Here is a 16,938-nt window from a genome sequence, read left to right as displayed (position 1 = left end):
TAGGATATAAAATCTGCAATCCTTACCTGGATGTTAACTTATGAAATATCCTTAACTAAGGATGTTTCAAAAATACTTATTAAGGTGGTACTCTGAAGGCATTACTCTGAAAGCATTGATGCTTACGGCGTAATTATTTTCTCATTATGGCCGACTGCGTATAGGCGGCGCGCGGTGGCCATTGGTTAAAGCCTGTCCCACTTGGCCGTCATTTGCGCCACGCAAATGGCGCACAAAGATTTTGAACATCACAGAATCATGCAATGCCGCGTGCAGCCGCGCATCACAGCCTATGTCATCGCGCATCACGTGCGTGTCATGTCACGCGCGTCGTGACGCATAAATGATGTAGTGTAATTTACGCGTAAATGATGTTACGTAATTTACGCGCAAATGACGGCCAAGTGGGACAGGCCCTTTACGCACAGTGACATAATCATGTGTCACCACGCGCTGCACATATGAGGTCAGGACGCCTGCGTGCGGCCGCAATATACGCCCATGTGCATACGCTATAGCTCATGCTGGAGGCGCGCAAAAATTTTGTGCCCTACAAAATCCTGGAGCATCGCGCGATACCGCACGCAACTCCATAACTCTCCGCGCTTCTCCATGCAACTGTCCCGCGCAGCCCACACGCTACACGTGCATCTCAATGCGACTACGAGGGTGCGTAATGGCGCGCAAATGACGGCCAAGTGAGACAGGCCCTTTAGACTCAGCATCTATCTCATCATCAAATCGCAGCATCAATTCAACGCCTATGAGTACCTCTATTGTTAATCACTGCTAATGCGCTTTAAAAAAAAATGTACATCATTACTTTCTAATTCGTTTGTAGTCAGTCAAATCTTTCAAAAGTAGCTGCCAGTAGCTCTTGCCTGAGAGTCTAGCTTATTGATTGTGTCCTCACTGAATGATGAAAAGAAAATCAAATACAATTATCGAGAAGTCCCAACCATGTTTAATTTCACTGGAACTGCTGTCAGTTTGTGGGTTGAAGAACTGTAATTTGCAGATCAAATTTAACAATGTTTTGTGTAACATCAGGGAAATTGTGCCAAAGAAAACACCAACCAGCTGGAAACTCCAGGCCAACGAAACAATGTGGAACCAATTCAACACAATGCAATAGTGAATAGTACAAACCCCAAAATGGGAAGACAATGGAAAAATGGCACCTCAGACAGCAGTTGAGTGGTAGAGTTGCTGCCTTACAGTACCAGAGACCTGGATTTGATCCTGACTTGTACGTTCTCTCTGTGATCACATGGGTTTCCACCTGCTCTAGCTTCCTCCCACTTTCCAAAGGCATGCAGGTTTGTAGGTTAATTGGTTTCTGTAAAGTGTCCCTAGTGTGTAGGATAGAACTAGTGTACAGGTGATCATTGGTCGGTGCGGACTCAGTGGGCTAAAGGGGCTGTTTCCATGCTTTATCCATCTAAACAAAGCTTATAATTACCAGTTCCCTTACCATTATTTTCTTAATAAGTTATGAATCCATAAACTATTACTTAATTTGTTTATTTGTTCAGAGACAACATGGAAACAGGCCCTTTGGTTCACTGAGTCTGCGTCGACCAATGGTCACCCCTTCACACTAGTGTTATGTTAACACACTTTCTCATCCACACCTTACATATTAGGAGAGGCCAATTAAACTACAAACCCACACGTCTTTGAGATGTGGGAGGAAACCCACGTGGTCACAGGGAGAATGTGCAAACTCCACACAGACAGCATCCAAGGTCAAGATCTGCAATGTAAAGGTTTAACTTATTTATTTTATAGTAAAATTCCCTCAGTGAGCAGTGGTTGGAAGAACATTGTGAAAATTAATAAATTAGAAGTAATTATTTGCAGATGTGGCTTCTAGATTTGCATTTCTGCAACCACTGCTTCGAAGGAAACAATGGATAACAAAATCTCTGCAAGAGCTTTCATTCACAACACACTGCAAACGGTTCTACAACAAAATTAACATTCAGCATTAAAGCACCTCTCAACAACAACTTATTACAGACTACATAAATTACCAACGAGAAATACTTTTTGGTTACCTCTTTATCCTCTTCCTTCTCTATTTGTGCTTTAGAGTAGTTAACAGGTGAAACCCATCCCTCTTGCTCACACAGTGCTTGATAGTACTGAGGAGTTATCAAGATACTATTTAGGTATGATGGAGGAGATTCTGGCGTGGTTCCCAGAGAACTGTGAGTGGTGACTTTATCCCGGTTTCTATTTTTGTTCATGCTTAAGTCCAGGGTTCCATTTTCATCCACTTCTATGTCTGTGCTCTGTATTAAAAGATGCCCACAACTGTTATTATTTAACATTTGCATGTGATCCACAGTCCTAGATTAAAACGGAATGTACTATTAGAGAGGTTGCACTACTTTGAAGATTATTTTGCAGAAGGTCAATCAGCAGGGTGGAGATACAGCTTTTGCATGTTACTGCAAATGGAAATGCAATCCAGTACCTTGATGAGCAAATCTATTATCTGTCAGATCTCAAAGTTTGCAAAAAAACTCTAATTCTTCAATAACACTTCAGCCTACCATGTCCATGACAACCATTATGTACCGATTCATACCACCCAAACTTTCAGTACTTAATCCATGCCTTATATACCTTGGCATTTCAAGTGTTCATTAAACACTTTAGTTTTAGTTTTAGTTAATGTTTCTTCATCAATCTCAATACAATCTACAGGAATCCCTGGAATTATACACAATGGTTCCTTTGTTAAGCAACTCTCCGTAATACCCTCCCATTCATTGTGTAGGTCCTACACTGCCATCTCCCCACATTATGCAGGGACTGCTTTCCTTGGAAACCGTCATGACCCTCTGTAGTACGAACCCACTTTTCCCATTGAATCCCACGCTATAAGTGGGATGCTTTCTTGAGGATGTATTTCTGTCATGTGAAGTCAATTTATCGGTGATGACAAAGTGTCCCACCACCATTATGTTGGGGATGGGCAATGCTCGTGCAGAACAAATAAATGTCATTTTTTTCTTTTTAGTTACTGACTGCGGTTGGGCAATAAAATGTGTATGTGAAATCTCTGCATCGATTGTGTTGGCGGTTACAGCCATGCCCCTTTCTTTGTCACCAGTCCTCTCCAGTCTAAGGAAATGTGAACAGTCATCTCAAAGTGCAGCAGTGCCATTATCTTCACCTTTGAAGCAATTACTGTAATGCTTGTATTAGGCGATGGTTTAGGAGGTGGGGGTTTCAGGAAAAGAGATGGGGTTCGATTATTGTGGTTCATGGGAGATAGATGGTATGGAAGAAGTTCAGGGAGGTAATGGGTTAAAGCAGGGAAGTGGAGTAACAACCGAGGGATTACTTCAAGGAGTCACAGTCATACAACGTGGAAACAGGCCTTCGGCCCAACTTGTCCACACCGCCTAACATGTCCCATCTACAGCAGGAACTGGCCATGGTTACTGCAGCTCCCCACAAAACAGGACTGAAATTTCACAGTTCACATTTTTCATTGTAAATTTACATGAATTGTCTCACCTTAGTTGACAAATCCTGTGGCTTCGTAGAAAGGTTCTGTGGCATCTCTCTACAGCGTGTGGATAGATTGAGGATGGCCGCAGCTGCTATATGAGTGGTTTCAGTATCCTGAATATAACTGTAGATACCGGACTGGCATGGACTTTGAACGGAAGCCCTGGGCACTCGGCTGGAATAAGCCACTGGACTTGTAAACTGTTTGGCTGATAACAGATGCAGGTGACATTGATATTAACATTTAGACAGTACCTTCTTAGAATTGTACAGTTCAGTGTATTTGCTAACATTTAAGCTATCTTTCTTTTTGAATGATATACGGGTCTTCCCTAGCTTGTAATAGGGTTCCATTCCTGAGAATTGGATGTACCCCAAACAGTTTGCATGTTGGATAATGAGCAGGATGCCTGAACAGGATGCAAATTGCTAGAGGATGAAGGGTCCCAGCCTGAAACATCGTCAATCAATGTATCTCCGCAGATGCTGCCTGACCTGTTGAGCTCTCCCAGCAGATTGATTTTTATTCTAGATTCCAGCAGCTGCGCTCTCTTGTGGCTTTATTGAGCAGGATGCTTACTTGAAGTGGACACCTGAGGTAGGAGGACTATGGACCTTCTGCTCCTAATTCCATTTCCTAGTGTTCAATTTGCAGGTGGGGTGCAGGGGAGAGGATTATTTTGAAAACCCAACTCTTACTAACCAGCTAAGGAACCTCCAAGAACAATATCTTAAGGCTGCTTTAGTTTTCCTGGAATTTCTATGCAAGTTCTGCTGGAGAAACTCTGGGAAACCATTCAGCTCTATTTTCCATTAATAATTTCTCTTTTCTAATGCCCCAATACTATTAGAGTCATACAGCAAAGAAATATGCCCTTTGGCCCAACTCATCCATACTGACCAAGATGCCACATCTAAGCTAGTCCCATTTAGCCATGTCTAATCCCTCTAAACCTTTCCTATCTATGCATATCATCCTTTTCTTCAATACTCACATTCGCAAAATTGAACAGCTTCCCATTCTTGAACTTTTGAAGATACTGTGTGTTTTCCAAATACTTGTGCATCAAAGCTGGCATAATCAAATGGAGCCTTAGTATATTTGTCTAGTTCCTTAGATATGTTGGTATGGCAGGTGCTAATGGGCTGCGTTGATCCATAGCTGAAGTGTGCGATCTCCATTTGCTTCACCAGACACATTGGCCTATGGAAAGTATGGAAAGATTATTAATAAGAGACACAAGAGACGATCCCGCTAGAAATGAGAGAGAATTGTAGACGCAGGCCAGGCCATCATCCAAACCAACCATTGACTCCATCTGCACTTCTTGCTGCCTCAGCAAGGCCACCAGCATAATCAAGGATGAGTCCCACCCTGGACACTCCCTGCTCTCTCCTCTCCCATCAGGCAATAGGTACAGAAGTGTGATAATGCACATCTCCAGATTCAGGGACAGTTTCTTCCTAGCTGTTATCAGGCAACTGAACCATACTAGTACCAACTAGAGAGCGGTCCAAAGCTACCATCTACCTCATTGGAGATCCTCAAACTATCTTTAATTGGACATTTCTGCACCTTATCTTGCAATAAACATTATTTCCTTTATCCTGTATCAGTACAGTGTGGGTGGCTTGATTGTAATCATGCATAGTCTTTCCGCTGAGTGGATAGCATGCAACAACATAAACTTTTCACTGTATTTAGGTACACGTGACAATAAACTCAACTAAACTAAACTGCAAAATACAAACTGCTGGAGGAAATCAGCAGGTCATTAGGAAGTCAGTAGGAGGCTAAGGTACAGTCAACATTTTGCCTCAGGACCAGTGCGAGATCAACTTTCCCTCACCTCCATAGATGCTGCTTTATCTGCTGAGTTCCTCCACCGAATCAGAGAAACATACCACAATACAGCAGGGAAACAGGTCCTTTGGCCCACTTCGTCCATGCCGACTAATTTGGCTCAGTGTCCATTTGCCTGCATTTGGCCCATAACCCTCTAAACCCTTCAGCAATTTGTTTTTTGTTCAAAACCATAAACTAGGTTGCTTATTTCCTTTCCTGTAAACTGCAGATTCTCAGGCAGGATATTCCAGCCCCTTTGAGCCGCCGTCAGTGTCATTCCTTAATTATCCCACCAGGTGGCACATTGGAGCAACAAGAACAGTGGTCTTTACTTCTTGCCCATGATAAGGCAAAAATGTGAAAAGCATTCAAAGCAGATTTTTTTCCTTTACATCTTTCACTATGAAATTCTGGGCAGGACATAACCCGCCAATCCACCTTGCCTTAGAACCAAATATGACACGAGAGAACATAGTCACAGAAATGTCTTGCCAGTATCAGAAATGCAAAAATAACTGATCAGGCTATATATTTAGAATATCCAAAAGATGACCTTGAGGTGATTTTTAAAGGTTTGTTGGACAAAAAAGACTATAGGCAGTAATGATGTCCTTATGCTTGCAAGCAGTAAAATTAATGTTAATAGGTCCCATATAATTGCCTCAGATAGTGGTGGAGCCCAACTCATTGGTTAGTTTTAAAGCAGGGATTGATGGTTTCTTGATTGGTAAGGGTGTCAAAGATTATGGGGAGAAAGCAGATGAAAGGGGTTCTGATAGCTCGTAGAAAAATAGATCAGACCTGATTGAATGGCAGAGCAGACTCAATGGATCGAATAGCCTACTTCTGCTCCTATGTCTTATGATCTCAATGAGACAAATATGAGATCTAATATATAACTCAGGGGAGAATCTGCTGCAGGTGGCAGTATCTCTATTACAACTGCCACAGGATTCCAACTAACAAGGAGCAGAACTTTTGAGATCCGCAGTGCTGCTGAGAAATTTCTTCTTCTCCTCTTATCATTCTTCTAGATATTGTTTGTCCTTTATTCATTGTCACCTCCACAATTATTCATTGCTCTGCACTCTATCTGCATAGTATCTGGCTCAAGTAATGCCATTGATTTACATGGCAGTCTTTCAACAATTCAAATTAAAAGGCTTACATATAAACTGGGCAAAAAAAGTGTGGAATGTTCTATGATGCCCTTTGTTTAGTTTAATTGCTTTGAATCTTTCTTTTGGTATCAATGGAGTGGTAATCAGTTAAAATGGCTTCAAGTGGCACAGGGCTAGTTTTTAATTTACACATGGAGGGATATGGATCTAGTTCAGGCTGAAGAGATCAATTTAATTTGATATTTTGTTCGGCACAAGCATTGTGGGCTGAAGGGCCTGTTCCTGTGCTGCATTCTTTGTGTAGGAAGGAACTGCAAATGCTGGTTTACACTGAAGATAGACACAAAATGCTGGAGTAACTCAGCATTTCTAGATAGAAGGAATGGGTGACGATTCGGGTCTGAAGAAGGGTCTCGGCCCAAAAGGTCACCCATTCCTTCTATCCAGAGATGCTGCCTGTCCCGCTGAGTTACTCCAGCATGGTGTGTCTATCTGTATTCTTCAATGTTCTCTGTAAGATTTGTCCAAATAAGACAGTGAAATTGAAATTACCCACCAAAGCTTGTACTCCTTACTAGGTAGTGTAAGGTCATTATGACTACATTGAGAAAATTGAAAAAAATATATAACTACCTCAGCATTTGGTCTGAGCTTTGTCCAATCCTTGTGAGATCATTCGGTTTGTCTTGTGATTTGGCCAGTTTCTCCGCTGCAGCAATCGGGCAACCTGAGAGACTGAGAAAAAAAAGAAAATAATGAAGCATAAGTTATTTGCAGAATCGCAATCATTAACGAGGACTGAATCATTTAAAGAAATAGTTTGTCTATATCCATCCTATGACATGTTTATACCATTTTAAATATAGCTTTATCAGAGCATTGGAACTGCATATTGGAAGCAGGGTCAATGCATTAATACAGTAATATTATACATTCAGCATATGTGATTGAAAATTAATTTCTACCTTTTATCTTTCAACCAATTTACAATCTATATAACCATGCCTTTACTTTAAAAAATAAATAAAACCATCCAGCCAACCAATATGGAATTATACTGCTCATTCACAAAGTGTACCTCATCATCCTATACCTCATCAGCTACCTGTCATGCTAGTAGCTTCTTTCATAAATCCAGGTCATTTCCTTTTGCAACAGATACTTGACACAGTATCTATGATTATATTATCCCACAAATCTTAAATTGATCAATGTGTTCTTCTTAAATACTTTTTGCAAATGACTTAAATGCTTTTTGCCATTTTCAATGGAAGGCAGAATTTGGAATCTAGAAAATATATTTCTCCAGAATTCTTTCAAGCCATCCATTTTAGGTAATTTTTAGTTTTATGTCCTATTCCCTCCCACATTACGTACTTTCCCTCACACAGTTTGGCCCATTGACATTTTTAGATATCTCGTGCTAATGTTAAATTCATTGAATTCACCGCTAAGTTTAAGTTTACATTTATTGTCACATGCACCAATTGGTATAGTGAAATTTGAGTTACCATACAGCCATACGAATAAAAGGAAAACAACACACAAAAGAATTTAACATGAGCATCCCCACACAGCGGAATCAATGTTTCCCACTGTGAGGGAAGGCAATAAAGTTCAGTCATCGTCCTCTTTACGAATGAATACTAAGTTCTCATTTAGCAAGTATGATGTTTACCTTTTGTGTATTATAGCTTTACTTGCACTTAATTGTCTTTAATGGAAAAACATTTATCTTTGCTCCTCACTTTCCATTAATAAAGCCACACCAAGAACAATGGATACATTTTGCTAAGGCTTAAAAAATCAAATGTAATGCTCACACTACGGAACATAATCAGTATAATCGTGTTATGAAGGAATAAGAAATGTATCTGAAAAGAGAAATCCGGCTTCAAAGGGATACTTCAACGAAACAAATATGGAAAATAAAATGCTTTAATATCAGAAATGAAAACATGTACTACTTGACTCTATAAGACCAAATATATCAATAAATTAATAAAATGCACTGCTCATAATGACTTGGCTGTTCCTGATTGCTAAATGTGTATAATGATATGGAATTACTAGCAGAGTGCAGGAATATAATGTTAAAACCATTAAACAACAGAACGTTAAAGTGTCCAGACAGCTAAAGTTGGTCAACATTTAATTGGACTAGTAAACACTGTTGAGATTATATGACAAAAATGCATATAATAGTACACTGAAAACTACCTATCCAAATGTATACATGTCATTGATATTGGATCAATAAACAAGCAAATGAAAGGATATGCAAAGAAGACAATTACCCTCTTCAATTTCTCAGAAAATTCAGTCAGTTCAGTTTATTATCACTAGAGCCAGGTTGTTTAGGCACTAAAAAACTCTGAAAGAGGCAGGCAAAAAGGCATAATAAAATTACAAAAAAGGCATGATTAAGGCATTTTTTGACAAAAAAAAGGCATAAAAAGCCATTTATTTCCACCACCAAAATATGGTTAAAAATGGTAATATAAAGGTATACTAAATGACCAAAGTTGCCTGGTTGCACATAATTACTGGCGTTTTTTTCAAATTATCTAACTATGCTAAACTATGCCATTTGTCAGACAGAATAGACTTCAGTTGTGAAAAACTTATTTCTACCTCAGCTGAGATCACTGGTGCATACCCAAAATAAGCTACATACTCTATATTCATGTTGATATATTGTGCATTACAATTACCTTTGAGAACTTTAGCTATGTTTTCTATTTCTTCCAGATCTTTCTTAGCTAAAATCACTTTCACATTTTCCTTTTATGTCTTTACCTACATCACCAGGATCTTTATGAATATCGTCTGTTACTTTGTTGAATGTTTTGCCATGTTTCTCAAGGGAAAATTATAGCTTGTGGGATGTTTACAAAATTGGAAGCAATAAACACAAGATCGCAGTGGAGAGACTTTTTCTGCATAATTTCACTGACGATCCTGACTGTAGCAGATTCTTCTTCTTCAAAACATTTGACGATTTATTTTATCTTTTCAAAATGTGCAGCATATTAGAGTAGAGAGCAATGAACCCCACCTAGTCAAAATGGGCTGAGGAGGTAGCTGAATTTCGGGTGCCATTTCCTTGATGTGTGAACTGAGCCTGTGCCCTCTCCCCCTCCCCCCACATGTGATGGCTTTGGGGGAGATTTGCTTGACATTGGAAACAAGGCGATCGAGATTTGGAAAAAAGCTACATATGTGCTTGGCAATTCTATGAAGTCCTTGAGCTAAACATGTCAAATGCAACATTTTGGGGAATAAAATTTTAACTCGCATACAGAAGAACATTCTCGTGTGTTATATACCTTCTGGCCAAAGTACAGCAAGTGAAGATATAAACAACCGAACAATAGTTGAGCTGCTTGACTTCTCCAATACTTCCGATGTCAACAAATACTCCTTTGATGGTTGACCTGCCTCCAGTATACCGATGACCACATTGGCAACATATCTCCACACAGCATTGAGATCCATATTTTGTTGCATGTAACTTCATCTCTAATTTTCTGCACACCAATGTTGAAGTTGCTGTCAACATAATTTTTCCGTAATGATGACTTACTTGGTAAATGTTCCTCTGTGTATTTCTCTAAAAAACCTCTGAGAGATTTGTTTACCAATTTCCACAGTGGAATTCCAACAGTCAATGAATGCCTTGCACAGATCACTCGAAAACTCAGATTTGCGACTGGAGCCAGCAGTAAATGTAGTGAGGAGACAAGCTTGGGTATTTCACTTGGGTAGTCTACATCCCAGCGGTATCGACATTGACTTCTCTAATTTTAGGTAGCCCTTGTCTTCTTCCTCCTCCCTCTTCCCAGCCTTCTTTCTGGCCTTACTGTCTCCGCTTCTTCCTTTCTTTTTCCTGCCCCCCCCACATCAGTCCGAAGAAGGGTCTCGACCCGAAACGTCGCCTATTCCTTCTCTCCATAGATGCTGCCTCACCTGCTGAGTTTCTCCAGCATTTTTTGTCTACCATCAATTTTTACAGCATCTGCAGTTCTTTCTTAAATAAATCTTGGGGAAGACTGAACCAGCGGGCAGCGGCACGAAAAAATGAATAACCAACGGTTTTGCCACGGTGGTGGAAGTTTTCTTGTAAGTTATACTGTGTTAACACGTTAATAATAACTTATTAATATTAATGTGTTAACATAGAAAATGTCATTGTAATCACAGTACAACTAGAGAAAATAGCATGACCTTTTAGCAAAGCGGCAACAAAAAGGCTGATTTAGGCACTCGATTGTGAAAAAGGAATTATCCTGGTGAAATCATAAAAAAAGGCATGAAAAGGCACATTGCATTCATGGCAAAATCCTGGCTAATTATCACGTGTACTGAGGGACAGTGAAAAGCTTTTGTTGCATGCTAACCAGTCAGCAGAAAGATAATACATTATTACAATCGACCCACTTACAGTATACAGATAGATGATAAGGGAATAATGTTTAGTGCAAGGTAAAACCAGCAAATTCTGATCAAGGATAGTCCGAGGGTCATCTATGAGGTAGATAGAAATTCAGCACTGTTCTCTGGTTGTATTCGGATGATCCAGTTGCCTGATAACAGCTGGGAAGAAATTGTCCCCAAATCTGGTGGTGTGCAATTTCACACTTCTATACCTTTTGCCTGTTGGGAGAGGGGAGAAGGAGTAGTGGCCAGGATGCAACTTGTCCTTGATTATGGTGTTGGCCTCGCCGAGGCAGTGTGAGGTACAAATGGAGTCAATAGAAGTGAGGTTAGTTTATGTGATGGTCTGGGCTGCGTCCACAATTCGCTGCAATTTCTTGCAGTGTTGGATGGAGCTGTTTCCAAACCAAGTTGTGATGCATCATGATAAAATGCTTTCTATGGAAAGGTTTCTCTGAAGAAAATATCCACGTTACATTTTAAATGTATATTTGTATCTCTGCAATGCTTTGTACATCTGAGTTTTACACTTCTTTCCAGTGTTCAGTAATATCTCTGATATTTGTAACACATTACAGATCTTTACCCCATGACAACTGGACTCAGAAGTCTCTCCTTAACTCTATCTGCTTCCTTCCCTCCTACACAGGAGCTCTCAATATATCATTCTCACTTATTGACTCCTATGGTCCCTTTAGGGATCCCAATTCCTTCCTCACATTTCTACTTGAAATTATAATTACATAGAAACATAGGAAATAGGTGCAGGAGGTAGCCATTTGGCCCTTCGAGCCAGCACTGCCATTCAATGTGGTCATGGATGATCATAGACAATCAGTAACCCGTGCCTGCCTTCTCCCCATATCCCTTGATTCCACTAGCCCCTAGAGCTCTATCTAACTCACTTTTAAATTCATCCAGTGAATTGGCCTCTACTGCCTTCTGTGGCAGAGAATTCCACAAATTCACAATTCTATGGATGAAAAAGTTTTCTCTCATCTCAGTTTTAAATGGCGTCCCCTTTATTCTTAGACTAGTTCTGGACTCCCCCAACATTGGGAAATTTTTCCTGAATCTAGCTTGTCCAGTACTTTTATAATTTTATATGTTTCTATAAGATGCCCTCTCATTCTTCTAAATTACAAATGAATACAAGCCCAGTCTTTCCAATCTTTCCTCATATGACAGTCCCACCATCCCAGGGATAACCTTGGGAACCTACGCTGCACTGCCTCAATACCAAGGATATCCTTCCTCAAATTAGAAGACCAAAACTTCTACGTTATGAAGGCCAACATGCCATTAGCTTTCTTCACCCCCTGCTGTACCTGCATGTTTACTTTCAGTGACTGGTGTACAAGGACACCCAGGTCTCGTTGCACTATAATTTTTCCTAATCTGGCACAATTGAGATAATAATCTGCCTCCTTGTTCTTGCCGCCAAACTGGATAACCTCATAACTACATACAACTGCATCTGTCATGCATCTGCCCGCTCACTCAACCTGTCCAAGTCACCCTGCAACCTCCTAGCATCCTCTTCGCAGTTCACACTGCCACCCAGCTTTGTGTCATCTGCAAATTTGCTAGTGTTACTTTTAATTCCATCATCTAAATTATTAATATATATTGTAAATAGTTGCGGCCCCAGCACCAAGCCTTGTGGCACTCCACTCGCCACTGCCTGCCATTCTAACAGGGACTCATTTATTCCTAATATTTGCTTCCTGTCTGCCAACCAATTCTCTATCCATGTCAATACCCTACTCCCCAAAACCATGTGCTCTAATTTTGCCCGCAATTCTCCTGTATGAGAACTTATCAAAGGAATTCTGAAAGTCCGTTTTACTTGTCACATCCACAAAAAATTCCATAAGACAAGTCAAGCCGGATTCCCCCTTCATAAATCCATGCTGACTTGGACCAATCATTTTACTGCTATCCAAATGTGCTGTTATTACTTAACCATATAACTATATAACAATTACAGCACGGAAACAGGCCATCTCGGCCCTACAAGTCCGTGCCGAACAATTATTTTCCCCATGTCCCATCTACCTGCACTCAGACCATAACCCTCCATTCCTTTCCCTTCCATATACCTATCTAATTTATTTTTAAATGATAAAATCGAACCTGCCTCCACCACTTCCACTGGATGCTCATTCCACACAGCTACCACTCTCTGAGTAAAGAAGTTCCCCCTCATGTTACCCCTAAACTTCTGTCCCTTAATTCTGAAGTCATGTCCTCTTGTTTGAATCTTGCCTACTCTCAATGGGAAAAGCTTATCCAATTCAACTCTGTCTATCCCTCTCATCATTTTAAAGACCTCTATCAAGTCCTCACCAATGCCTTGTACAATTTTAACATTACATCCCAATTTCTATACTCAATGCTCTGATTTATAAAGGTTAGCATACCAAAAGCTTTCTTTACCACCCTATCTACATGAAATTCCACCTTCAGGGAACTATGCAGTTATTTCTAGATCTGTTCAACTGCATTCCTCAATTCGCTACCATTTACCGTGTGCGTTCTATTTTGATTTGTCCTGCCAAGATGTAGCACCTCACACTCATCAGCATTAAACTCCATCCGCCATCTTTCAGCCCATTCTTCCAAATGGCCTAAATCTCTCTGTTGACTTTGGAAATCTACTTCATTATCCACAACACCACCTATCTTAATATCATCTGCATACTTATTAATCCAATTTACCACACCTTCATCCAGATCATTGATGTATATGACAAACAACAGTGGACCCAACACAGATCCCTGAGGCACCCCACTAGAGTCACCTGCCTCCAACCTGACAAACAGCCATCCACCATTACTCTCTGGCGTCTCCCATTCAGCCACTGTTGAATCCATCTTGCTATTCCTGCATTTATACCCAACAATTGAACCTTCTTAACCAACCTTCCATGAGGAACCTTGTCAAAGGCCTTACTGAAGTCCATATAGACAAATTATTACTTCTTTAACAATTTACTCCAGCATCTTCCCCACCACCGATATAAGGCTAACTGGTCTATAATTCCCTGTTTTCTCTATCGCTCCTTTCTTGAAAAGTGGGATAACATTAGCTACCCTCCAATACATAGGAACTGATCCTGAATCTATAGATCACTGGAAATGATCACCAATGCATCCACAATTTCTATAGCCACCTTCTATAGCCACCCCTGGGATGCAGACCATCAGGCTCTGGGAATTTATCAGCCTGCAAATTTTTTCAGTTCCTCTGTCTCCCTAGATCCTCTGTCCTCTCGTACATCTGGGATATTGTTTGAGTCTTCCTTGTGGGCTTGTCCCACTTAGGTGACTTTTTAGGCGACTGCATGAGACTATGCGGTTGCCACGTGGTCGCCACATGTTCGCGGGTGGCAGCCGGTGTGTCGCCTTCATGGTCGCGAGGAGTTCCCGCATTCTGGGAACTCGTCGCAGCCTCATGATGGTCGCCGCTAATTTTTCAACATGTTGAAAAATTAGCGGCGACTAGGATGAAGCCGCCATGGAGAGTAGTGAGAATTTTCGTGCCATAGGTAGGTCGTAAGGAGATCCTAGTGGGTTGCCAGGAGGTTGAAGGTTCTCACAGGTTCTCGTAGGTTGCAGCCAATGCTGACCAGTGAATTTCATTGGCTCATTGGGAAAAAAAACGTAATCAGTAGTTTTCAGAACCAAGGATAACTGACTGGTAATGTGAAATGTCCGCCGAGCTTCACAGCCGCGTATCTCTGGCTTCTTAAAAATCGTCTCCACTCCCCCCCCCCCCCCCCCCCCCCCCCCCCCCTCCTCTTTTAAAGAACTTACCATACACTGTGCTTTAGCCGTCTAAATTACAGCGCCAACCTTCCTGTTCATCGCGGTGTATGCCTGTATCACCTTGGCTTTGCACCCTGTGAATTTCACTCAGACAGCGCTCCCCCCGCTTGCCCTGTCCACCGCCTGCATAACGGGGGCTGGTGAAGCAAGCAATGTGTGTGTGTGTGTGTGTGTGTGTGTGTGTGTGTGTGTGTGTGTGTGTGTGTGTGTGTGTGTGTGTGTGTGTGTGTGTGTGTGTGTGTGTGTGTGTGTGTGTGTGTGTGTGTGTGTGTGTGTGTGTGTGTGTGTGTGTTCCACTCTGACAGTCGCCGTTCCAGTTGTTGGTTTTTCAGGCGACTGCCGGCAACTTGACAGTCGCCGGGAGTCAGCTGAAAAATCGCCTAAGTGGATAGGCCCATTAGTGAAGACAGAACCAAAGTACCTGTTCAACTCTTCTGCCATTTACTTGTTCCCCATAATAATTTCACCTGTTTCTGCCTTCAAGGGACCTACATTTGTCTTTACTAATCTTTTTCTGTTAACATACCTAAAGAAGCTTTTACTATCCTTCTTTATATTCTTGGCCAGCTTACCCTCGTACTTCATTTTTCACCCAGTATTGCCCTTTTTGTTACCATCTGTTGTCCTTTGAAAGTTTCCCAGTCCTCTGGCTTCCCACTACTCTTTGCTATGTTATACACCTTGTCTTTTAGTTTTATTCCATCGCTAACTTCCCTTGTCAGCCACGTATGCCCTTATTCATCATTAATTTTAATTTCCCATTTAGCACCCCATACATTCCTCAACTTTGCTATAATTAATGAAAGTAAGAGTATATGTACTAGAAACAGGGACAGGCCTCACCTTCCCTTGCTCTGCTATTCAATTAGATCACGACTAGTAATCTATATCTCGTCGACTTTATCATAGACATCCTTTGATTCCTTTAAAGTTAAAGCTTGTAATCTCACATTTGAAAACAACAAATGATATAACATTCACTCCATACTATGGTTGAGAACTAGAGATGCACAATTCCTGAGTAAAGGACTGTTTTATCATCACATTCCTGCAAGTTCAACCCATTTTCTTGAGTTAGAACTAATTTCCCAATATATTGCCAGTTGCTTATTAATATTTCCAAGTTATACTAACCTGTGGTCACTCATTTGCCATCTAAACATAGCCAACGTTCTCAAATATATGCTCATTTTCATCTAATTTTAAATTACTACCGATACTTTACTAATGCAATAATTCTTTCCATGAGAGGGATGATCAATAGGCAATTTCTGGACCTTAAAGTCCATCTATTAATCTATTTACTTTTTAAGTATAGCACAGACATCAATGAATGCGTGAATGCATGAATGCATGAATGAATGAATGAATGAATGTATGAATACTTTATTGTCACATATGACAAGTCACTGTGAAATTCATTGGCTTCCAACTTGACTAAAATTCATTTTTTTAGTTCTAAATTAAATCTCACATTTTTCATTTATTTCTATGCCTCTTAATGGTGATTTCATTTGTGCAGGATTTAAAAAAAAGTAATCTTTAGCACCTTTCCATTTTGGATTTCTATACGATTAAACACACAATATAAAATAAAATATATGGTTTGGCTCTCAGGAAGCAAATATTTCCAACTTTGTAATGATGACCGGAACATTAATAAGGCCGAAAGCTTAGCAGATTGACTCTTTTTTGAAGTTGTAATTTTATATGTAAAAAAACTCAATGCAGCTGCATTGACTGGATATCTAAAGGTACCCAGTGGAATAATAGAAGTGGCTTTTGGAGCTGCTTCTTCACTAAAGTTATGCGGGAGATCAGAAAAAATCCTCAAACCCTGGGATATGCAATATAATCTTAGAATATTCCACCTCAGCATTATGATTTACTGATCAATGGATCGGTAGGAAATGTATCGGTAAATTCAGCTAGGTTGCTCAAACTCTCCATCAGAGGAGAGGCTCGGAGATTGTCATGAGCAGGAGCCACAAAAACAAGCTGGCCATGTGTGCAAACTATATTACATATAAGACTGTGTATATTATCTTGTTTCTAGAGTTTGATTGCACTTTAAAGGACCTCAGTCTGTACTTTGCAGTTAATATCAAACCCATTGTTTTTAACTAGGTATTTCTTTATCTCATCCAACAGGCAGCTTGGTCTTTCATTTGAATT

At 40.5% G+C, this 16,938-nt stretch overlaps 1 protein-coding gene across 2 annotated transcripts in view; it reads right to left on the bottom strand.

Moving 5' to 3' along the window:
- The window catches only part of st18 (ST18 C2H2C-type zinc finger transcription factor), a 122,355-nt gene that overhangs the window by 31,760 nt on the left and 73,657 nt on the right, over positions 1–16,938 (bottom strand). For both annotated transcript variants that reach the window (XM_055634085.1, XM_055634087.1), the window contains exons 8-11: positions 7,129–7,230; positions 4,524–4,732; positions 3,535–3,737; positions 2,061–2,297 (exon numbers count right to left, since the gene is read on the bottom strand). In XM_055634085.1, coding sequence (XP_055490060.1) covers positions 2,061–2,297; positions 3,535–3,737; positions 4,524–4,732; positions 7,129–7,230 — 751 coding nt within the window. The remainder of the gene's footprint in view (positions 1–2,060; positions 2,298–3,534; positions 3,738–4,523; positions 4,733–7,128; positions 7,231–16,938) is intronic.

Source organism: Leucoraja erinacea, chromosome 4 (genome assembly GCF_028641065.1).
Source record: "Leucoraja erinacea ecotype New England chromosome 4, Leri_hhj_1, whole genome shotgun sequence".
Lineage (NCBI taxonomy): Eukaryota > Metazoa > Chordata > Chondrichthyes > Rajiformes > Rajidae > Leucoraja > Leucoraja erinaceus.
This window is presented reverse-complemented; position numbering and strand designations above follow the sequence as displayed.